The sequence below is a fragment of the Thamnophis sirtalis genome, unplaced genomic scaffold, assembly GCF_051295495.1.
Source record: "Thamnophis sirtalis isolate CommonGarterSnake01/CBP01778 unplaced genomic scaffold, rThaSir2_p1.2 scaffold_4, whole genome shotgun sequence".
NCBI classification, from domain to species: Eukaryota; Metazoa; Chordata; class Lepidosauria; order Squamata; family Natricidae; genus Thamnophis; species Thamnophis sirtalis.
In genome coordinates, this window is record NW_028261384.1 from 71,849,363 (window position 1) to 71,868,349 (window position 18,987).

At 36.8% G+C, this 18,987-nt stretch overlaps 1 protein-coding gene across 8 annotated transcripts in view; it reads left to right on the plus strand.

The window, feature by feature from the left end:
• SUGCT (succinyl-CoA:glutarate-CoA transferase) overlaps window positions 1-18,987 on the plus strand; it is a 440,539-nt gene that overhangs the window by 120,244 nt on the left and 301,308 nt on the right. For all 8 annotated transcript variants that reach the window (XM_087713118.1, XM_087713113.1, XM_087713117.1 and 5 more), the window contains exon 9: window positions 1,730-1,825. In XM_087713118.1, coding sequence (XP_087569244.1) covers window positions 1,730-1,825 — 96 coding nt within the window. The remainder of the gene's footprint in view (window positions 1-1,729; window positions 1,826-18,987) is intronic.

Below are 18,987 nucleotides of genomic sequence, written 5' to 3' on the forward strand. Positions count from 1 at the left end.
CTTTTTTCTTCCCACCCTGGGACTATATAGTTGGGTATATCCCATGCTTGGACACTCCAAGCAGCGCGTAGGAGAATGACCATTGGCTTACCTGAATGGTCGTTCTCTAGGCACTATGGGAGTGTCCAACCTCACTACGGGGTAGTCTAGTGGAGTTGTGTTATCACTTCCGAAGACATAGTTCACCTTCTTACGATGTTCCCCAATGACTTCTGTCATGTATTTTCTCCAAAATGTTTCTCATGATTGATTTGTTCACTCTCTGCAATCCATTGCTTGTAATCTATTTTCCCTCCATCTTTTTAGCCCGCTCTTCAGCCATCTTCTTTTCTTCTTCATTAGTAAAACAGGGTGAGATATCCCAGTCCAAAGTTGGAATGAGAACAAACACCTCCTCCCTCATTTGTGCTGCCTCCTTGGCTGTCTCATCAGCTAGCCTGTTTCCATAACAAGCTTTGAACCCCCCTTCTTGTGAGCTTCCACATGTATTTCCCACCCAGACAGCAGGCTGCATTTGCAATGGGGGAGGTGTTTGTGGAAGGCAGTAGGAGAATGGGGGGATGGCGAAGGAGCTGCTTTCAAGCCATTGGGAAAGATATACAATCCAACTTCTGTGTGTGTGCGCGCCCAGCTTCACTGACTGCAGGCTATATCGAACTACACAAGGGAGGGAGGGAGCGAAGGAGAGAGCGTGAATGAGGGCCGGGGCCCTTCTCTTCAGCCTTTGCCCAAAGCCCTGCACCGCATCAGGAGGATGAAGTTTGAATTCTCCCCCCCCCCACGTGTACCTTTTCCAGCTGCTTCAGAAAGGGCTTCAATGCCGCTCTTGCCTCGGTTACTCTGAAGAAGCCCCTCCCTTGCTTCCCATAGTGATGTGTACCAGCTGGAACCCACCTCTGGATCAGGCACAGAAGAGACTGCCTATAGAAATTTCTTGAATTCCCTTTCCCACTCATATCAGAGAGATTGGAGAGAAAGGGTTTACAAGAGAGTAAGCACACAGTAGGGAATTCACTAGTCCTGTTTATATAGGTTTATTGGGACTGCTGGCATCAGCACATCATTTTTGAAATATCTTTCCTATTGTGTACTGGCTCACTACCTTTCCCTCCTGTGAATGTAAATACAAAGATTTTCCTTTTTGCTAATTATCCCAGTGCCAGAATGAGCATGTCAAAGGATATGGGAGTATGGAAAAAGAAAGCACAATTGTGGTCATGTGTTTTCTCACAGTGACAGTTTGCTCAAGTAGCGCTATTGATCTCAATTGTAATTGCTAAATGAAAGCTACCAGTATGTGAGTCATAGCCTTTGCCTCAAACAGTTTCAATTCTTCTTTTTCATTCATTGCATTGGGCATGAATAAAACTCAATATTTCTATGAGTTCCTCAGTGCTAATTATTTTATGAATCTATATGATTTTCTCCAATAACCAGTAGCCTTAAGGACCATCGTTATGTATTTGTAGCTTAATCTTGTTCAATTTTGTATCCTGAAAGACATCACTTATATTTTTATGCTTTTTAGCAAAGACCATTACTTTTGTTCTTTTGGTAATTAATTGCCAACTGTTGTATTTTTCAGTAATCAGCCAATATTCTAAGAAGACTGTTGAAGGCTGAGATTTGTGGGGTAATAAATGCAGTTATGGCTGAATGCACACACACAAACAGACATTTATGTCTATAATATCAGAATTTGACATTTGTGTATTTCAAATCTTTGCAGGTTGCCTGCCTTACTTATATAGCAAGCAATTTTCTAAACTGCAGAACAGAATCCATACGATGGGGCACTGCACATGCAAGTATTGTACCCTATCAGGTGAGTTAATGGCTTGTTGAAAGCTAAGTCTGTTTTCTTCATTTTGTCTTTATGTTACATTTTGGAATCAATTTCTTGTCTGAAATTGTCTCTCATCTACATATTGCAGATTGTGCATATATACCGTACACAAATTGTAATAGGTTATTAAGAAGAACTTGAATTTGAATTACTGAAATGGTTAATTGTAGTGAGATAAAGTTTATGATCTTTGATATTTTTATGCCTGTATAAAACCACCATATTTTATATCTTATTTAAGTAGTTATTTTCATTCTATAGATTTAACAAATAGAAAAGGTAGGTGTATTCCTTTTTATTAGTTTATAACATAAAATACAAAAATAAATCATTGGAAAAGTAGGGAAGGGAGAAGGGAAAAAGAAAGAAAGAAAAGGCATTGACATCTGACTCCCTTTGGTGCAGTAGAATAAGAAGTAACACTGAACTTCAATTTTTTACTTTTATAATAAACTAGCCATTTCTATAACAACAAGTCTATCTAATCAGTAAAATCCAAAATCAAAGTTTCATATTTTTCTGCCTCAAGCACAAAGTTTACAAAGTTTTTTTCTTTTATCAAAGCAGTCAATTTAGCCATCTCTGCTGACTCCAATCAGCTTCTGAAGCCATTTTTCCATTATGGGGATTGACATGTCCTTCCATTTTTGTGCACAAAGTAATCTTGCTGCTGTCAACATGTATAATCAACATTCCAAAAAAAAAATGTCTCTTTTTCCATTGAACCCAAGGAAAAATTTCTGGTTTTATTTTTATATTTGCTTTGAGAATCTTCTCTATTAGAATATAAATCCTACTCCAATATTTCTGTGCTTTATCACATGTCCACCATAAGTAGCAATAGACTTATATACTGCTTTACAGTACTTTATATCCCTCTCTAAGCAGTTTACAGAGTCAGCATATTGTCCCCAACAATTTGGGTTCTGTTTTACTTACCTTGGAAGGATAGAAGGTTGAGCCAACATTGAGCTTGGTGAGATTTGAACTGCCAAATTGTAGCAGTCAGCAGAAGTAGCCTGCACTACTGCACTCTAACCACTAAGCCATTGTGGCTCAAATGATAAAAGTCCCATTCTTTACATCTGCATTTCCAACATTCATTTGAAATACCTTTATATATTTTTGATAACTTATCTGGTGTTAAATAGCAGCAATATATCATCTTACAATTTTAAAAAAATGTAATTTAATATAAATTTTAAACCTTTAGCTCATATTTTCTCCCATTGTTCAAGCTTTACAAAGTTCTTTGCCCACTAAAAAGGTAGCTGTACTCCATAAAGGTTTTGAAAGGCTCATCAATGGTTTTCATTGAATCATTTAAAGGTGATGATTTTATTTAATATTGTAAGATTTTTTTGTGGCAGGGTTATCAAAAGAATAGCATCTCTTAAAAGCACATGTTTAAAAGAGCAAAACCTTTATGTCTAAAATATTAATATTCAAAAATGTATTGTAATTAGTAAATCTTGCTTTTATTTTTTAACAAAATTTTATTTCTATCTATATAACTTCCACAGTCATTGTTTTGCCCCCAATGTTCTTCCCACTCCTGTGAGGAAAGTCATGAAAAAAAATCTAAATTGCCTCCTGATGATATACAGATGAAAAGTCTGCATTTAATTAAATTGCTTTTAATTGTAATTTCAATTTAATTGTAAACATACCAGGGAATAGACAATTGGGTGTCATCCAGAAACTAACAAAGTCCCTTGACATCAACCAGCTGTCTGGAATTGGTTTAACTGAAGTCTCCCAAAAGTTTGGAAGACATCAACTTGGCCTACCCCTGAAACACTTTGACTTCTAATTGTGACATATAAACAATTAGAACTATTATGAAATTCATGATGTATATGCTTAAAAAAAAGACTTACCTGAAGTTTATTCAGGAGATTTATATTCCTGTGACAGCATTTAGAATTTTAAGATTTAAAATTTTAAGAACTTAAAACAGGATTATATCTGATTAATATTTGAATGGGGAATATTAGGAAATCCCAAGGAGGTAAACTAGACTTTTGATAGTTAAAAATCATTTCTAGAAGGAGACAGTGGTAAATCACTTTAGTATCATTGTGGAACTATGAAGTTGAACTCGTAGTCTTAAAATGATAATGCTGAATTTTAAGATCATTTGCTAGAATTGTCAGGCAACCCTCTAAAAAAATCCTTATTTATTTTTAAACATTTTGCTTCAATCTTCTACTGTAATTAATTCTAAACACAAAATCTGTTGATATAAAATTGAAACAGAATATAGTCTGAAATGTTTTAAGTTTCCCTGCACTATTCATCAGATGTAATTATTAAAAAGGAAGGACATGAAAAGGGGAGGCAACATTTTAAAAACCAGGCAATATTATATTTGTAAATATCTATGACCTCTTCATTTTCAGAACTGTGGAAATAGAAATAAGGACCTATTTTTCTTTGTCTCTTTAACTTGATTAAATACTGCCAAAAGCATTAATTCTCCATCAGGAAATTAATTCTGGTGTAAAATACAGGCACTAAAATGTATTTTTTGACATAAGAGAGCCATAATTGAAGTATAATGAATGATTATGTTCTATGATGATAGTTGACCAGCTGCTCTAAGGCTGTAAACCGAGATGATGAAATGAGAATGAGTCAGCAAGGTTATTGCCACTTTAAGAAGCTGTCTATATAAGGGAAGCCATGTGAGGGTGTCTCTCTCTGCGTGCTTCCGTGTTATAGTTGACAATTGATTGATTGCCTAGTTTTGCCTAGTAGAAGTGTTTGTGTGTGTGTGTGTGTGTATGCCTTGTAGATAAACCACTGTTTGAAAGACAAAACTTCTGTCTACTGTATTTTGCTTTGGGTTGTCTCGAAATAGTAGTCACACTGTGCACACTTTGAGAAATTTGCACCTTAATTCAGGAGGTATAGATTGAGTCAATATGCACTAGAATAATTAGGAAAAATAAAATTTCTAATTAAACATCATTATATCAACAGGTGATTTATTAATGGTTGAGTGAATTTGTGACCAGTCAATGTACAAGAAAGACTGATGTCTTCGGTGTACAGTCACAATATATTTGAGCTATAATTCCCAAAGATATGATTGATTATCTTTTTGCTTCCTGAAATATGATTCAATGAGAAAACATTTTATTCTTTTTTATAGTCATTTATTTGCAACATTTTGCAATGGTTCAGCATGGCTTAAAATAAATATATAAAATAAAATCACTTCTCATCAAAATTCTAAAAGAAAATTAAACTCTTGTTTTTGCCTGAAATTATAATAAAAATTGCCAAGATATGCATTCAGAAAAGTTTTAAATATCCATTATGAAAGATAAGGATTTTACAATGATACTTCAACTATGTCTGAATATCATTAAATCATAGAGGACTGAGAAACATTTGGGAATTTTTAAAAACAAATATTGGGAGTTGTAAGAAAATCAATATTTACAACATCTATACATGACAGTACTCAAAAGTTTATAAGAAAACTAACCAATATCATCTCCCTTTGTTTACTTTTTAAAATATGTTTCCAATTAGCAAATGTATTTTTTACTAATTATTCTTAATTTTAATGGATACATTTGTTTTATCCAGAAAATGTTCTTTTAATCCAATTTCATTGAAGTGAAAAGGTTTATTGGAAAACTAAGAGAAACTATGTGCTTTGTCGCCTATGAGTTGCTTTTTGGCCTAGAATTTACAGTGCTATTTTATATGATGTATGTTATTTTAGTAGTATTTCTTTTCTAATGTAGCTTTGTGCAGTACTACAGCCTTACTCATTTGATGCAATTATAGCTATTGTGAACTATTCTTTAGAGGAATAGGAAACTAAAATTAATTACATCTAAGCATCGTGATTAGGTCACCTCACCTGCTGGTTGGTTGTGCCAGTCATGGTGTTGTCGTTTGGTGGTAACTTGAGCAGCTATTTGGATAGAGGGAATGATGGCATCCACCACCTGCTCCCGTTCGCATTTCTACTGGGGCATGCGGGAGAAGGCGTCAGCTAGAAAGTTCCTCTGCCCTGGAATATGTTTTAGTACGAAGTCGAAGCGGTTGAAATATTGAGCCCATCGGACTTATTGGGGGTCCTAAGAGCCTCCAGATTCTTATGGTCAGTCCAGACTTTGAACAGTTTCAGATTAGCAGTGCCCATCTCACTGCGAAAGCCTCCTTTTCCCATGCAGCCCATCGTCTCTCTGTGTCTGTGAACTTGAGGGAGGTGTAGGCACAGGGTTGTAGGTTTCCTTGGTTGTTTCTTTGGAGTAGCACCGCTCCCACTGCCATGTCACTGGTATCTGCTTGGATCACGAAGGGTTGCTTGGGGTCAGGATGCTTCAGCACCGGTTCCTTTGCAAACATTTCTTTTAGTGTCTCGAATGCCTTTTGGCAGCTTAGATCTCACTGTAGAGGTTGTCCCGGGCGAGGTTTTGTTTCTGGGCTCCCTGTCTTCAAGAGGTCTGTCAGGGGTTTGGCGATCTTCATAAAGGAGGGTATGAATTGCCTATAGAAGTTCACAAATCCTAGGAAGCTTTGTAGCTGTCTGTGAGTGCGAGGGGGTTGCCAGCTTAGGATGGCTTGCATTTTGGCTGGGTCCATCTCTATTCCCTCATTTGACACTCGGTAGCCTAGGTAGTCTAGTTGCTCATGGTGGAATTCATATTTTGATATCTTGACGTACAGGTTGGCTGCCAGAAGTTTTTCCAATACTTGGCGGACCAGGGGTATGTGGTTGTCCATGGTCTCAGTGTAGATGAGGATGTTAATCAGGTAGATGAGGACCCCCTTGTACAGGTGCTCATGCAGCACCTCGTTTATTAACTGCATGAACACTACTGGGGCTCCCTGTAGTCCGAAAGGCATAACTTTGAATTAGAAGCTCCCTAGGGGGCAATTGAACACTGTTTTCCGTTCATCTCCTTCCCTAATCTGTATTCGGTACTATGCCTCTCTGAGGTCTAATTTTGTGAGGACTTTTCGCTTGGCCAAGTGAGATAGTATATCTTTCATGAGGGTGAGCGGGTATAGGTTGTCTATGCACATGGCATTTATCCCTCGAAAGTCCACACATAGTCTCATAGTTCCGTCTTTTTTCTCTTTGAAGGGGACTGGCGCTGCAACCCCTGACTTGGCTGGCTCGATGATCCCTCGTGCTAGGTTTTTGTCTATGTATTTATGCATTTCTTGCATTTCCCGGGGCATCATGGTGTACAGCTTGGGTTTGGGTAGTTTTGCCCCCGGGATGATTTCGATGGTACAATCATTTTATGGGCTATTATGAATCAAATTACTTCCCAGTGATCCACTAGCTCTAGTCTCACTGGTTCGGTCAGGTGGGTGGCATAGGCTCCCCCCATTAGGGACCTGTCAAGCTGTTCAAACCGGATTGGATGGGCCAGTCTTTTTGCTCTGATCCTCAGTTTCAGGACTGGTCAGGTTGATCAAGCATCTAGTGCAGCCTGAGTCTATTAGGGCTTGAAAATTTCCCTGGCTACCTGTTTTTGGGGCTTTGAGGCGTATTGGAAAAAGGAAAGGGCGAATTGGTCCTCTCACCATTGGTTCATTTTCGCCCTTGTCATCACTGTCGTAGGATTCTGGTGACTGGTCATTGTTGCCTTGGGTTTCTCCTGCTTCATCTGGTTGGGAAGGGACCTCTGCAGCCTGGAAAGCCTGGCCCATCCCCTTGCATCTGTAGCATTTCAGTGGACTTCGAGGGAGGGCTAGTCTCAGGGCCCGCTGTGGTGCTGTGGTTCCCCATCAGCTGGGTGGTTTCAGGTCAGGTTGGCCTCTCTCTTTTGTGTCCAGTTGCTTTTTCATGTCATTGGCGTGCAGCCTGCTGTCAACTTTTATTGCTACTTGGAACCACTCTAAGAGTCAGTTTGGAATTTCATGGTAGGCAGTTACTTGGGCAATCTGCTGGTCCCGACTTGTTCTGAAAAAATATACTAACAGATAAAGGGGGTAGCCTTCCAATGACTCTCCTAAATTCACAGATGTGCTCTTTGATCGGGCAGCCCCTTTGCTTTAGGTCACTGAGTTCATCTTCCACATATGGGTCCTCCTCCACCTCCTCAAATCTGGCTCTAGCAGTTGTAGGAAGCCATCTACGCCTTGCAGTTGGTGGGCTCTCCTCTTGTGGAGGGCTGCTAGCCATTCCCTTGCTTCTCCCTCTAGTCCCTCTGCGATAGTATTCACTATGGCTCTGGGGGCTGAGTAGAGATGTCCATAGCATTCCAGGTGGGCCTCAGCTGAGTCAAGGAATAGGGCTAACTGGTCTGAGTTCCCATCAAACTTTCCTCTGAATCGGGGTGGTTCAATCAGCAGTGCCCTTCCCTACTCCTGTCGGCCTCTGTATGCTTATGTTTGATATGTCAAAAGATACTCCTCAGTTCTAGTTTGAAGGGAGAGTGGAGATTGTCTGCCCTGGGCAGCCTGCCTGCTACGTGGGAAAGGCACTGGCTTAATCTTCCTTCTAATGGATGGAGAAGTGGGGCTGCATTCCCATGTGCTTCTCGTCACCTCAAGAGGATCCACTGCTCCTCCCCTCTCTTTTGGCATGCATACTGGGCTTTCTTCATGGAGGGTGATCCAGTCAAATTCCTCCCTCCGTTGCTCTATGGAATTCCCAGGGGCTCCATTTGGGGCTTTGGGGGCCTGGCTTGATTCCAGTCCAACATCCACTCCACTCTTCCCAGCTTGCTTAGGGCCTTTCCCTTTTTCTGGGTATAGGGGTGGGGTAGGGGCTCAGCTTTACCTGTTTTTAGGTGTTGATTACTTATCTCCTCTTGCTTCGCTCATCTCAGCTTTGATGTCTGATGGCTGCTCTCCAGTTCTGTTCGGATAGCTGGCCTTTTGCCATGGTCTTCTGAGTTACCCCTTGGCACCCCGATATTTAAAAAAAGATGGCTGTCTGTAAAGTACCCTAACGATGCCTGATTCATAATAAGTTACCCAATATTGTAATACAAAAAGCAGTGATTTATTAACAGCTTCATTAGGCATTTTTCATTAGGCATTTCTTATTCGCAGCTATCTTTTTTGCTTTATCTGCTTTTGAACTTTGCCCATGTTTCTATCCTCCCTTCAGCCTGTCATCTTATTCAATAGCTCCATTCCTTTCAACCCAGCAACTGTAATCTGAGATCCAGATCCGGCGCCACTCTGCATGGAATGTCAACACAGAAAGTTGACATATTCCTTTTTTTGCTTTTTTAGATTATGAGATAATATCTACATTGTGATGCTTTGGAAGCCTGTCAGATATAGTAGGTCCAGAATAGATTAGCTAGATTTTTAGCTAGATTTTGACTGGATTTAAAAGATCATAAAACATAAAACAATACTTGCATTATGGGTATATTGATAGCATTGAATTTACATTGATTCATATCCCACCCTTTATTCAGGAGCATAAGACAGTATATATAGGGGCCCCTTTCCCCACAACAATGCTCTGAGGTAGGTTGGATTGGCCCTTTGTCAGCCCAACCTACTAGAGAGCATTGTTGTGGGGAAAGGGGCCGCTATATATACTCTCTTTTGAGCTTCCAAATTGAGATTAGAATCTGGATTAATACCTTATCTCTACATAGCAGCTATTAATTTATTTCAGTGTATGATCCAAATTATGTTAAAGCCACAAATAATTTATGACCAAAATATCTATAAAACTACTAAATTCCCATTAACCCTCCTGATCTAAGAGTAAGAACATTAGAAATTGCAGCAGACTTCTATCTATACCTTCACAAGCTGTTGCCATTTTGTGGAAATCCTTACTGTCCAGATTGGTTTTTGTCTTTTTTGGGATAAAGAGGAGCCCTAGTTGTTCCCACAGTGGCATCTGATTTTTTTGCAATAGATTTTCTGACTGGCTGTCATATTTCTACATTGATTTTTTAAGTGGGTGTTTGTGTTAAACAAATGCATAGTGGGCTATTTTTAGTCTTGATTTTAATGCATTATAAAATATTTTTATTTGTTCATCCATCTCTTTAACTATGCTAATATTTTCTTTTTTTTTATAATAAATGTTTTTTAATTTTAATTGAAACAAGTACAGCATCTTTCTTTACATCTGTAGAAAATGTATCAATCGATTACAGATCCTCCACAGTCAACAAACATAACTCATATTAACTCAAGCATTATTATATATCCATTTTCATTTGACTGTAATTATTATTTAAAAATATTAATACAAGTAATAATCTTGAACAATACCTGCCCACACCAGTGGGGAAAAAAAATCAAAAAGAAAAGGCAAAAAAAAAATAAAACAAAAAAAGACAAAGACGACAAAGGACAAGGCAGGGAAAAACAAAACAAAACACAGGTATCTATTATAAAAAGAAGAAGTATACCAGCTGGTTACAACATGCTTTGGTGCTTCTCTTCCATTAACTCATATTAATTCAAGTATCTTGACTCAAATGTTTACCATATTAACATCATTATACCTCCAGTTTTAATTACCTATAGTTATTTAAACATCCTTCATCCTTAGCTATGCCAAAGAATTAATCCATAACACATGCTGCCATTTCATTTACTTACTTGTCAAATCCTCATATCCTATTTTAGCTGAACATCCATAATATTTAATTATATCATATATCATAACATTTTCCCAGTATTGATTAACATTTGATTGTATGTATTTTATTTAGTTTTTATAATAGTGATAATTATTGTAATTGATACTCTTTATGTATAATCCAAAAATATTTTCTCATATCCAATTGTTATTTATCATATCGACTCCACATTATATACATTACTATCAATATCAATTATTATTCAGCTATATCTGTTACAAAGAGAGCAATTAGGTTTAGCTAGATTTCAATTGTATTCTTCAGTCTATCAGCCAATTCCACATTATATACATTACCATCAATGTCAATTATTATTCAGCTATATCTATTACAAATTAAAGTAATCAGATTTAGCTAATTTTAAGTTGTATTCTTCCATCTGTCAGCCTGTGTCCCTCCAACAACAAAATTTTCTCAATCCAGTTGCCATTCGTTGGATAAATTTACCAAATGTTTTTATAAGCAAGTCCAGACAAAGATATCTTCGCACCTTTTGGCTCTGAATGTCAGTGATGAAATAATAATGTTGTCCCGGGCTTGTAAAACTTTTCAAATTGACTTTAATTCTCAAGGGTGGAGTTTTCATTTCTCCTGCACTCTGTCTCTTTAAATGAATCTTCTTTATAGCTCCCCCCCCTCCTTTCTTCCTCTGAGATAGACCAGACGCCATTTCTCACATTTTCCATTTGTATTTCAGGAACATTCAAACATTCAACGATCTCAGTTTTTCCTTCATATTTTAAAATCAGATGATCCAATTTTCTTTCCAATCTCTGAAAAGAGTCAAAAAGCTCTTGACATGCGGAAAAAAGAATCTGGAGTGAGACCTTAGAAGTATTTTCAGACGCCATGATGCGTCGTAGTCAGAAATTGCAAGTAAAGACACGCTGGAAACTGTGCAATCTTATCTGATCGTAAACACAGCCAAGTAATAAAAATGTCAGATCGTGAAGGGCTAATTAGTAGGAAGTTGACTTTACGATCCACTTAGAAAGAGTCAGTGGGGAGGGCTGCCGAAGCGTTCCTTGAAGCGTTTAAGAAATAAAGTAGCCACCAGCCATAAATCCATTAAAAAAAGACCAATTCGCCGCTAGATTCTTCTATTTTTTGGTTTCAATTAGCTTAAGCTTTTAGTGTGGACAGTCTCTCTTGAATAATAAAATCAGCTTACCAGATGACATCACTTCTGCCATTCTTAGGGGCAACCTGCAGTTTCAGTTAGCACGCAGCTAATCCAGAAAGGAATTGGCACGAGGGGTTAATACCCCCCCTGAGACTTTGCGAATGTCTCTGAGGTCCTGGGTCTCCCCCCACCTTCACTGTCGTCTCCGGGACAGCTAGGGTCCAAAGAACCCGTCCAAAAATCCTTCGGAATAGAGGAATTTCAGGAATAGCCTGAAACTCCGTCTTCTCACTGCTAAGCCCCGCCTTCTTCCCCAACTATGCTAATATTTTCTTATCTCTCCTGTAGAAGTGTACATTTCTTGCCCGGCCCCTCTTTGGATATTTAATTTATGTGTAATACAACTGATATTAAACATATACTCTGGAATATGCCTAAACCTCTCACCAGCACTCTCACTCTGAGGAGAACTGATGACTTCCATTTGAAGATTTCGGTTGCAGTGCTTACCTTTTTTTTATCAGGAAATAACTTCACTTTATGTATTTCTATAATAAGCTGTTCAGACCCTTTACAAATTCTTAGCAGAAGATGATGGTTGAAATCTGAAATGCTTTCCTCCTCATCAGCAATGAATTAATTTGTTAAGATGCTATATTCTATTTCTGTCATTAAATAGCAAGAATAAATAGTAAAAATAATAAAATTAAACACTGCATAATTGTCCCTATATGGAGAAATGAAAGAATGAAAACATACAGTACATGGTTAAAATGGTAAATATTAGAAGACACTTTTTGGACCAAATCAAATATAATTCTGGAACAGATCAAAATTTCTTCTGGTCTGTTTCAACAATAACTAGTCAGATTCAAAGAAATTTGGGAGTTTGCCAGGCAGAAAATATCTTTCTTCACTAATCATGTTATCAAAATATAAACTTTGTAGTCATTTGATCTCTGGGAAATAGAGCTAGTTTTCATATCTAAAATGTAAAAGTGAGAATTGACAGCAACAGGATTCTAGCATGTTAAACCTTCAATAACTATGCTAGATACAAATAAATAAATAAATAATACTTCCATACTGCTAAAATGTAAGATAAAAGTAATAAAAGTATTAATTAGAATCCACAGGAAAGAGGTTGAAGATATTTTGTTATTATAACATCACTGAGAAGATCAAGTTCATAATAGTTACTTATGCTTCAATAGTAAAGAATATATGCTTTGGTCTGAGAAAAAAATACAATTTTGTTATGAAGGGGGTAAAACTGATGCAGAATAAAGTGAAAGAAACTATTTTCAAATAAAAATCCATTGCTTATTATTAATACCTGAACATCTTTTAAAAGTAATTTTTGTAAAATATATTGGTATCTCCATTCTGTCTGGAAGCAGTTAATCTACTAAAAATAGTGTAAATTGAAACAGAATTGTTTCAATTAATTGAAACTGAAACAGATTACAATAATATAATAGATAACATTGTTTGAATTATACTCAGGTTTAAAGAGACTCTTTTTTCAGCCACTGTGAAAAGAGCTTATTGAAAGATGTTCAAAACTATTTTAAGGTAGCATTGTTATCTTTATTGGAATTATGTCAAACCATAAGTACTGAATCACAGTAGAATGTCTTCCGCTATTTGAACTCAAATAGATTGACAACTTTATCTGTTATCTATGGAATGATAACAATATAGTATGTTTATATATTGACTAGTGCATTTATGGCAGCTATTTTGAAAAGAAACATCTGGATCCTAAATTCTAAATAGGTTTTGGGATTTCCATTTCAAAATCATGAGTTCTGAGACAGTAACTTGTCAATAAATAATTTTTCCATTTATTTATTGAGACTTTTAGAACACTAAAACATTATATGAGAGATTGAAATTCATTTATTTGTTTGCATTTATGGGTATTATATAAAAAATTGATGTTGCTATTTATTTTTCTCCAAGGTAAATTCAGCAAAGAGCAGAAAATAACAGAGTATAACTCTTTATTCCTACATGACCAGTTAATTTTCTCCCAAAAGATAAATCTTATCCATTATGTCCTATTATTGTTTATGAGAATTTGTTCATTATCTTGGAGTTGTTTAGGGATGAGGGTCAAGGAAAGGACTAATATACCTACAACTCATCTGCTGCATGATAATAGCTGCAGTGCCCTCTTTGTTACATGTGCAAATATGACAGGTTTTTTTCTATTCATTTTTTCATGATGGTATAAATTAAGAGATTGGGTAGACATGGAATTGTGATATAAACTCTATAGGCATAAGTGAACCCAAGATACCAGTAATTTTACAGTTTAAAGATTATGCCTAAATTACTATTGTTTCCTCTTAATTATACTTCTTTTTGCAAATATCTTGACTAGAAGTAGATTTTCATGTTATATTTTGAATGCAAAAGAAGAAAATGTTCTTGAATATGTCAATTGATAGTGTGAAATACAGGGCATTCAGAAAGTATTCAGACCAGCTTCTGGTGGGCGGAGCCTGACAGGGAGTTGTTATTCTTAACAGCCTCTGGAATCTTGGCATCGTTAAACTGTTTAAACAGCAATCCATCAAGCTGTTTTGCAGTTTATTTACCCTCTCTTCGGGCTTAGAAGAGAGAGGTGAGAAGCTATGCATCGGAAGCTCTCTAATTAACCCTCTCAGCCTAAACTCTGGGAGGAAGGGGGAGGGCACCGGCAGAAGCATAGCAGCTCTGCGCCAGGGCTCATTCTGCCTTTTGTTGCAGAACGAAGGTTTTCGCTCATCCTCAGCACAAATGATTTACTGTGGACTTCAAGCCAAGCTGAACCAATATCTGTGAATATCTAATTGTATGTATAAATCCTTAGCTCCATTTGCAAAGAATTCCTTCTGCTAATTACTTGCTGAAAGTTCTGTAAAAATGGCGCCGAGCTGTGTAGGAGGGGCGTGACTCGGATAGAACTTTTGCGAAGCCTAGAAGTGATTTATTATCAAACCAAATAGCAATTGCTGTATAATTGGACTGCCTGGACTTTTTAATTGACTAAAGAAGATTAAACTTGAGATGGCTTCTAAGCAAAAATTTCCCCTCCTCCTCCCCCCGGATCAAAAAGTGCCGGAAATTCCCCAGCGCCTTCTACTAAATTACAGTCATTACTTCCTTCTACTTCTGCAGGGGACCCCTTGACAAGGGAAATTCTGCAGAAAGAATTAATTGATGCGTTAAAAAACCATGCTCTTACAATGGAAGCAAAACTTAAGGAAGAAATAGCTGCTTCTAACAAACAGATGTCTGAAGAACTTATGACATGTAATCAAATGATTAGAGGGGATTTTCTGATGGCTCTGAATTCTCTCTCTGGCTATGTATATGGACTTGAAGAAAAGTTAGAAGATCTTAGTGACTCTAATACGAACCTGGTAATGAAGATGGATGCGGTCCAGCAAAAGGTCAGCGATGCAGAAAATGAAATCATAATGTTACAGTATAGACAAATGGAATTTGCTTTAAGGATAAGGGGCCTCCCTGAAAATACACAAGAGAACCTGAAACAGACTCAGTATGGAAGGCTCAAGATTTCTACAGCAACATATTGAAGGCTGGACAACTCCCTCCCTCTAGATTTAGAGAAAGAGAACAAGAAGGATATGATGGAAAGCAAACCACTCAAGTATTAACAAGAGGGGATCAACTTGTTCTCTCAGAGGTACAAGAAGCTAAGGAACAAAGACAAGACCGTGTGGTTGGAACAGGAATTAAAAAAGCAACAAACACAAGCCACCGTTCAGGAGCCTACGGGCGTTACATCAGAAGCGGTGGGAGGAACCAGGCCAAAGGTTAAATTCCAAGATGGCTCTTAAAAAGCTTCAGGGGGCTAATGATGGCAACTAAGTTTCTAACTTGGAATGTCAATGGTTTAAATTCTCCACAGAAAAGGAAGAAAATTAACCACTATCTTAAACAATTTAAGAATGACACAATTTGTTTACAAGAAACCCATATTAGATCAACTGATCAAAAATACCTGATTAATACAAGACTTGGACAACACTTCATAGCTTCTGCCACTGAGAAGAAAAATGGTATTGGTATATACTTAAGGAAGGATTTGAAAGCTGAATTAATTGAAGCAGACCCCCATGGAAGATATATTGCAATAGATTTGGTTTTAGAAGGGAAAAAGACACTACAATTGGGAATATATGCCCCCAATCAACAACAAGATAAATTTTACAAAATGCTTCATGCTAAGTTAGTACATTGTGACTTTAGATCGTGTATATTACTGGGTGACTGGAATGGCATCATGGATACCAAGAAAGACAAGAAGGCTCTCTGCCAAAATACTCAAAAGCAAGCGAAATTACCTAAATCCTTTTTTGATATGATAGAGGATTTTGAATTGAGAGATATCTGGCGAGAAAGGAATGCAGAAGAATATCACTTTACCTTTTTCTCTGATAGACATCAATCCTTTTCTAGGATCGATTTTATACTAACAACCAATGATTTGCTTTCTAAGATAAAGAAGATGAAGATATGTTCCAGAGCCTTATCAGATCATAATCCAGTCTGGATGGAGTTGGGGGTGGGGATGCAAGTAAGAAGGTCTTGGACTGAATGAAAACTTATTTAGAGATGAGAAAAACATTAATGAATGTAAAAAGTTGCTAAAAGAATATTTTGTTTTTAATATGAACAAGGTACATCTATGGAAATGGTATGGGATGCAAGTAAAGCGTACATGAGAGGAGTTCTGATAAATATGAATAGACTACATAGACGCAAACAGGGGGAAAGGAGAATTGAACTTGAGAATGAAATTAGGAAGAGAGAGCAGGAGCTAATCTTAAACGCAGGAGACAAAAAGATTAAAGAAACAATTACATTATTAAAAGAGCAATTTAACATGTTAATGTCAGATCAGGTGGCTACCAATTTGCTATACGCAAAACACAACACTTTCTGTAATGCAAACAAATCCGGTAGGTGGTTAGCATACCTGTTTAGGAAAAAACAAAAGTGTCGTAATATATCGAAATTACATTTTAAAGGAAAGTAAGTGTATCAACAGGAAGAGATTCAAAAGGTTTTTCGTGAATTTTTTATAGGATTGTATACAAATGATAAAATTCAAAGCTTAGATAGATACTTGGATAAAGAAAAAATATCCATAGTTAAAGATGAGCAGAGGGAAAGACTGAATCAACCAATAACCTCGGGGGAAATCCTACAGGCAATTAAACAGCTAAAAGCAGGGAAAGCACCGGGTACAGATGGCTTGACAGAGGTTTATTACAAAAATTTGCAGTTAGAAATGGTAGAACCACTTAAGGAATTATTTAATAAGATCCAAGTGGAAGGGAAGATACCTCCATCTTGGAAGACCGCCTTTATATCTCTGATCCCCAAAGAAGATCAAGACCCTACTCATCCAAAAAATTATAGACCCATATCATTACTTAATATAGATTATAAAATCTTTACTAAAATGCTAGCGAACAGGTTAATGTTGGTTATTCAACAATTGATTCATAACGATCAAACAGGTTTTATTCAAGGGAGATATATGAGAACTAACGTAAGATTAATCCTTAACACATTAGAATACCTGGGGAAGAACAATCAAATCCCTATGGCGCTTATATTTTTAGATGCTGAAAAAGCCTTTGATCGAGTGAATTGGCAATTCCTACTGAAAACATTGCAAAAAATGCAAATAGGGGACCACTTTTTACAATCAATCAAAGCAATATATCAGGAACAAACAGCCCAAATCATAGTTAATGGAAGCTTAACAGATTCATTTAAAATCGAGAGAGGTACAAGGCAGGGGTGTCCCTTGTCCCCACTATTGTTTATTATAACTTTAGAATTATTGTTGAATAAAATACGGGGTTCAGGGGACCTACAGGGAATCGGGATTAGGCAGCAAGATTATAGAGTACGGGCCTTTGCGGATGACTTGGTTATAACATTAACACAACCACAGGAATCTGGTAACGTCTTAATAAATATAATTAATCAATATGGTCAAGTGTCAGGATTTAAAATAAACCTAGGGAAAACAAAGATATTAGCTATAAATATGAATACTAAACAAAGGGAAGAACTAGAAGGAACGACAGGATGTGAAATAGTTAAAAAGGTCAAATACTTAGAAGTTTATATTTCAACCTCAAATGGGAAGTTATATAAGCACAATTATGAACCACTGTGGTATAGCATACAGAGATGAAAAAATGGGAGAAATTACAGTTATCTGTTGGGAAGAATAGCAGCAGTGAAAATGAATATTTTACCTAAATTTTTATTTCTTTTTCAAATGTTACCAATACTTAAAAATGATGCAAATTTGTTAGAATGGCAGAAGGGTATTAATAAATTTGTATGGGTAGGTAAGAAGCCGAGAGTAAAACTTAAAATAATGCAGGATGTGCGTGAAAGAGGAGGCTTGAAATTACCCAATTTAAAACTATATTATGATGCAGTAGTTTTATCTATAATTAGTGATTGGATCAACTTAACAGGTGATAGAATACTCAATATTGAAGGGTATGATTTGATATATGGTTGGCATGTTTATTTGCTATATAACAAAAAGGTGGATAAGAATTTTAAAAGTCATATTTTAAGGAATGCCTTACTGCAGGTTTGGAAAAAATATCAATATAAACTAAATGATAAGTTACCTATGTGGGCTATCCCTAGACATGCAATAGAAAATATGAACATAGTACAAAAACAGGATATAATTACTTATAGGCAGCTTCTTACTGTAGAGGGAGGGAGCGGAGTTTACTAAGTTGGAGGAGGGGTGTTGGATTTTAAGGTATTATGATTGTACATGTATACTGCTATGGAATTATAAATATCATCAACAGAAAAGGGAGTTTGCTCAGAAGCTGAAATACACCAAGTAAATTAGAGGAAGAGTGGGAAGCAGAGGAGAGAAGAAAGATAGGAAGAGAGGGACAGGAGAGAGGGTGAGGGGGGAAGATGAGGTGTATAAGGAGGAGTGGTAAGGGGAGAGAGGAGAAGGAGAAAGGAAGGGGAAGTAGAGTAGAAAATGATGGAGGGAAGAAAGGATGTAGAAAGAGGGAAGAAAGTGTCGGATAAGGTATAAATATGGTGTATGAGCAGAAGAGCCAATAACTGGTTTTTTTTTTCCCTTTGGTAGTTGATGGTAAGATGAATTGATGTAATTACTTAATAATACAACATGATATTGACTATGTAATAGTATACATGTGGTTATATGCTATGAAAAAGGAAAATAAAAAATTTTCTATGCAAAAAAAAGAAAGTATTCAGACCACCCTTCACAGTGGCCTCCATAATATTCTTAAATGGAAGAAATCTGCACAACCAGGACTCTTCAAAGAGCTGGTTGCCTGGTCAAATGGAGCAATTGGAGG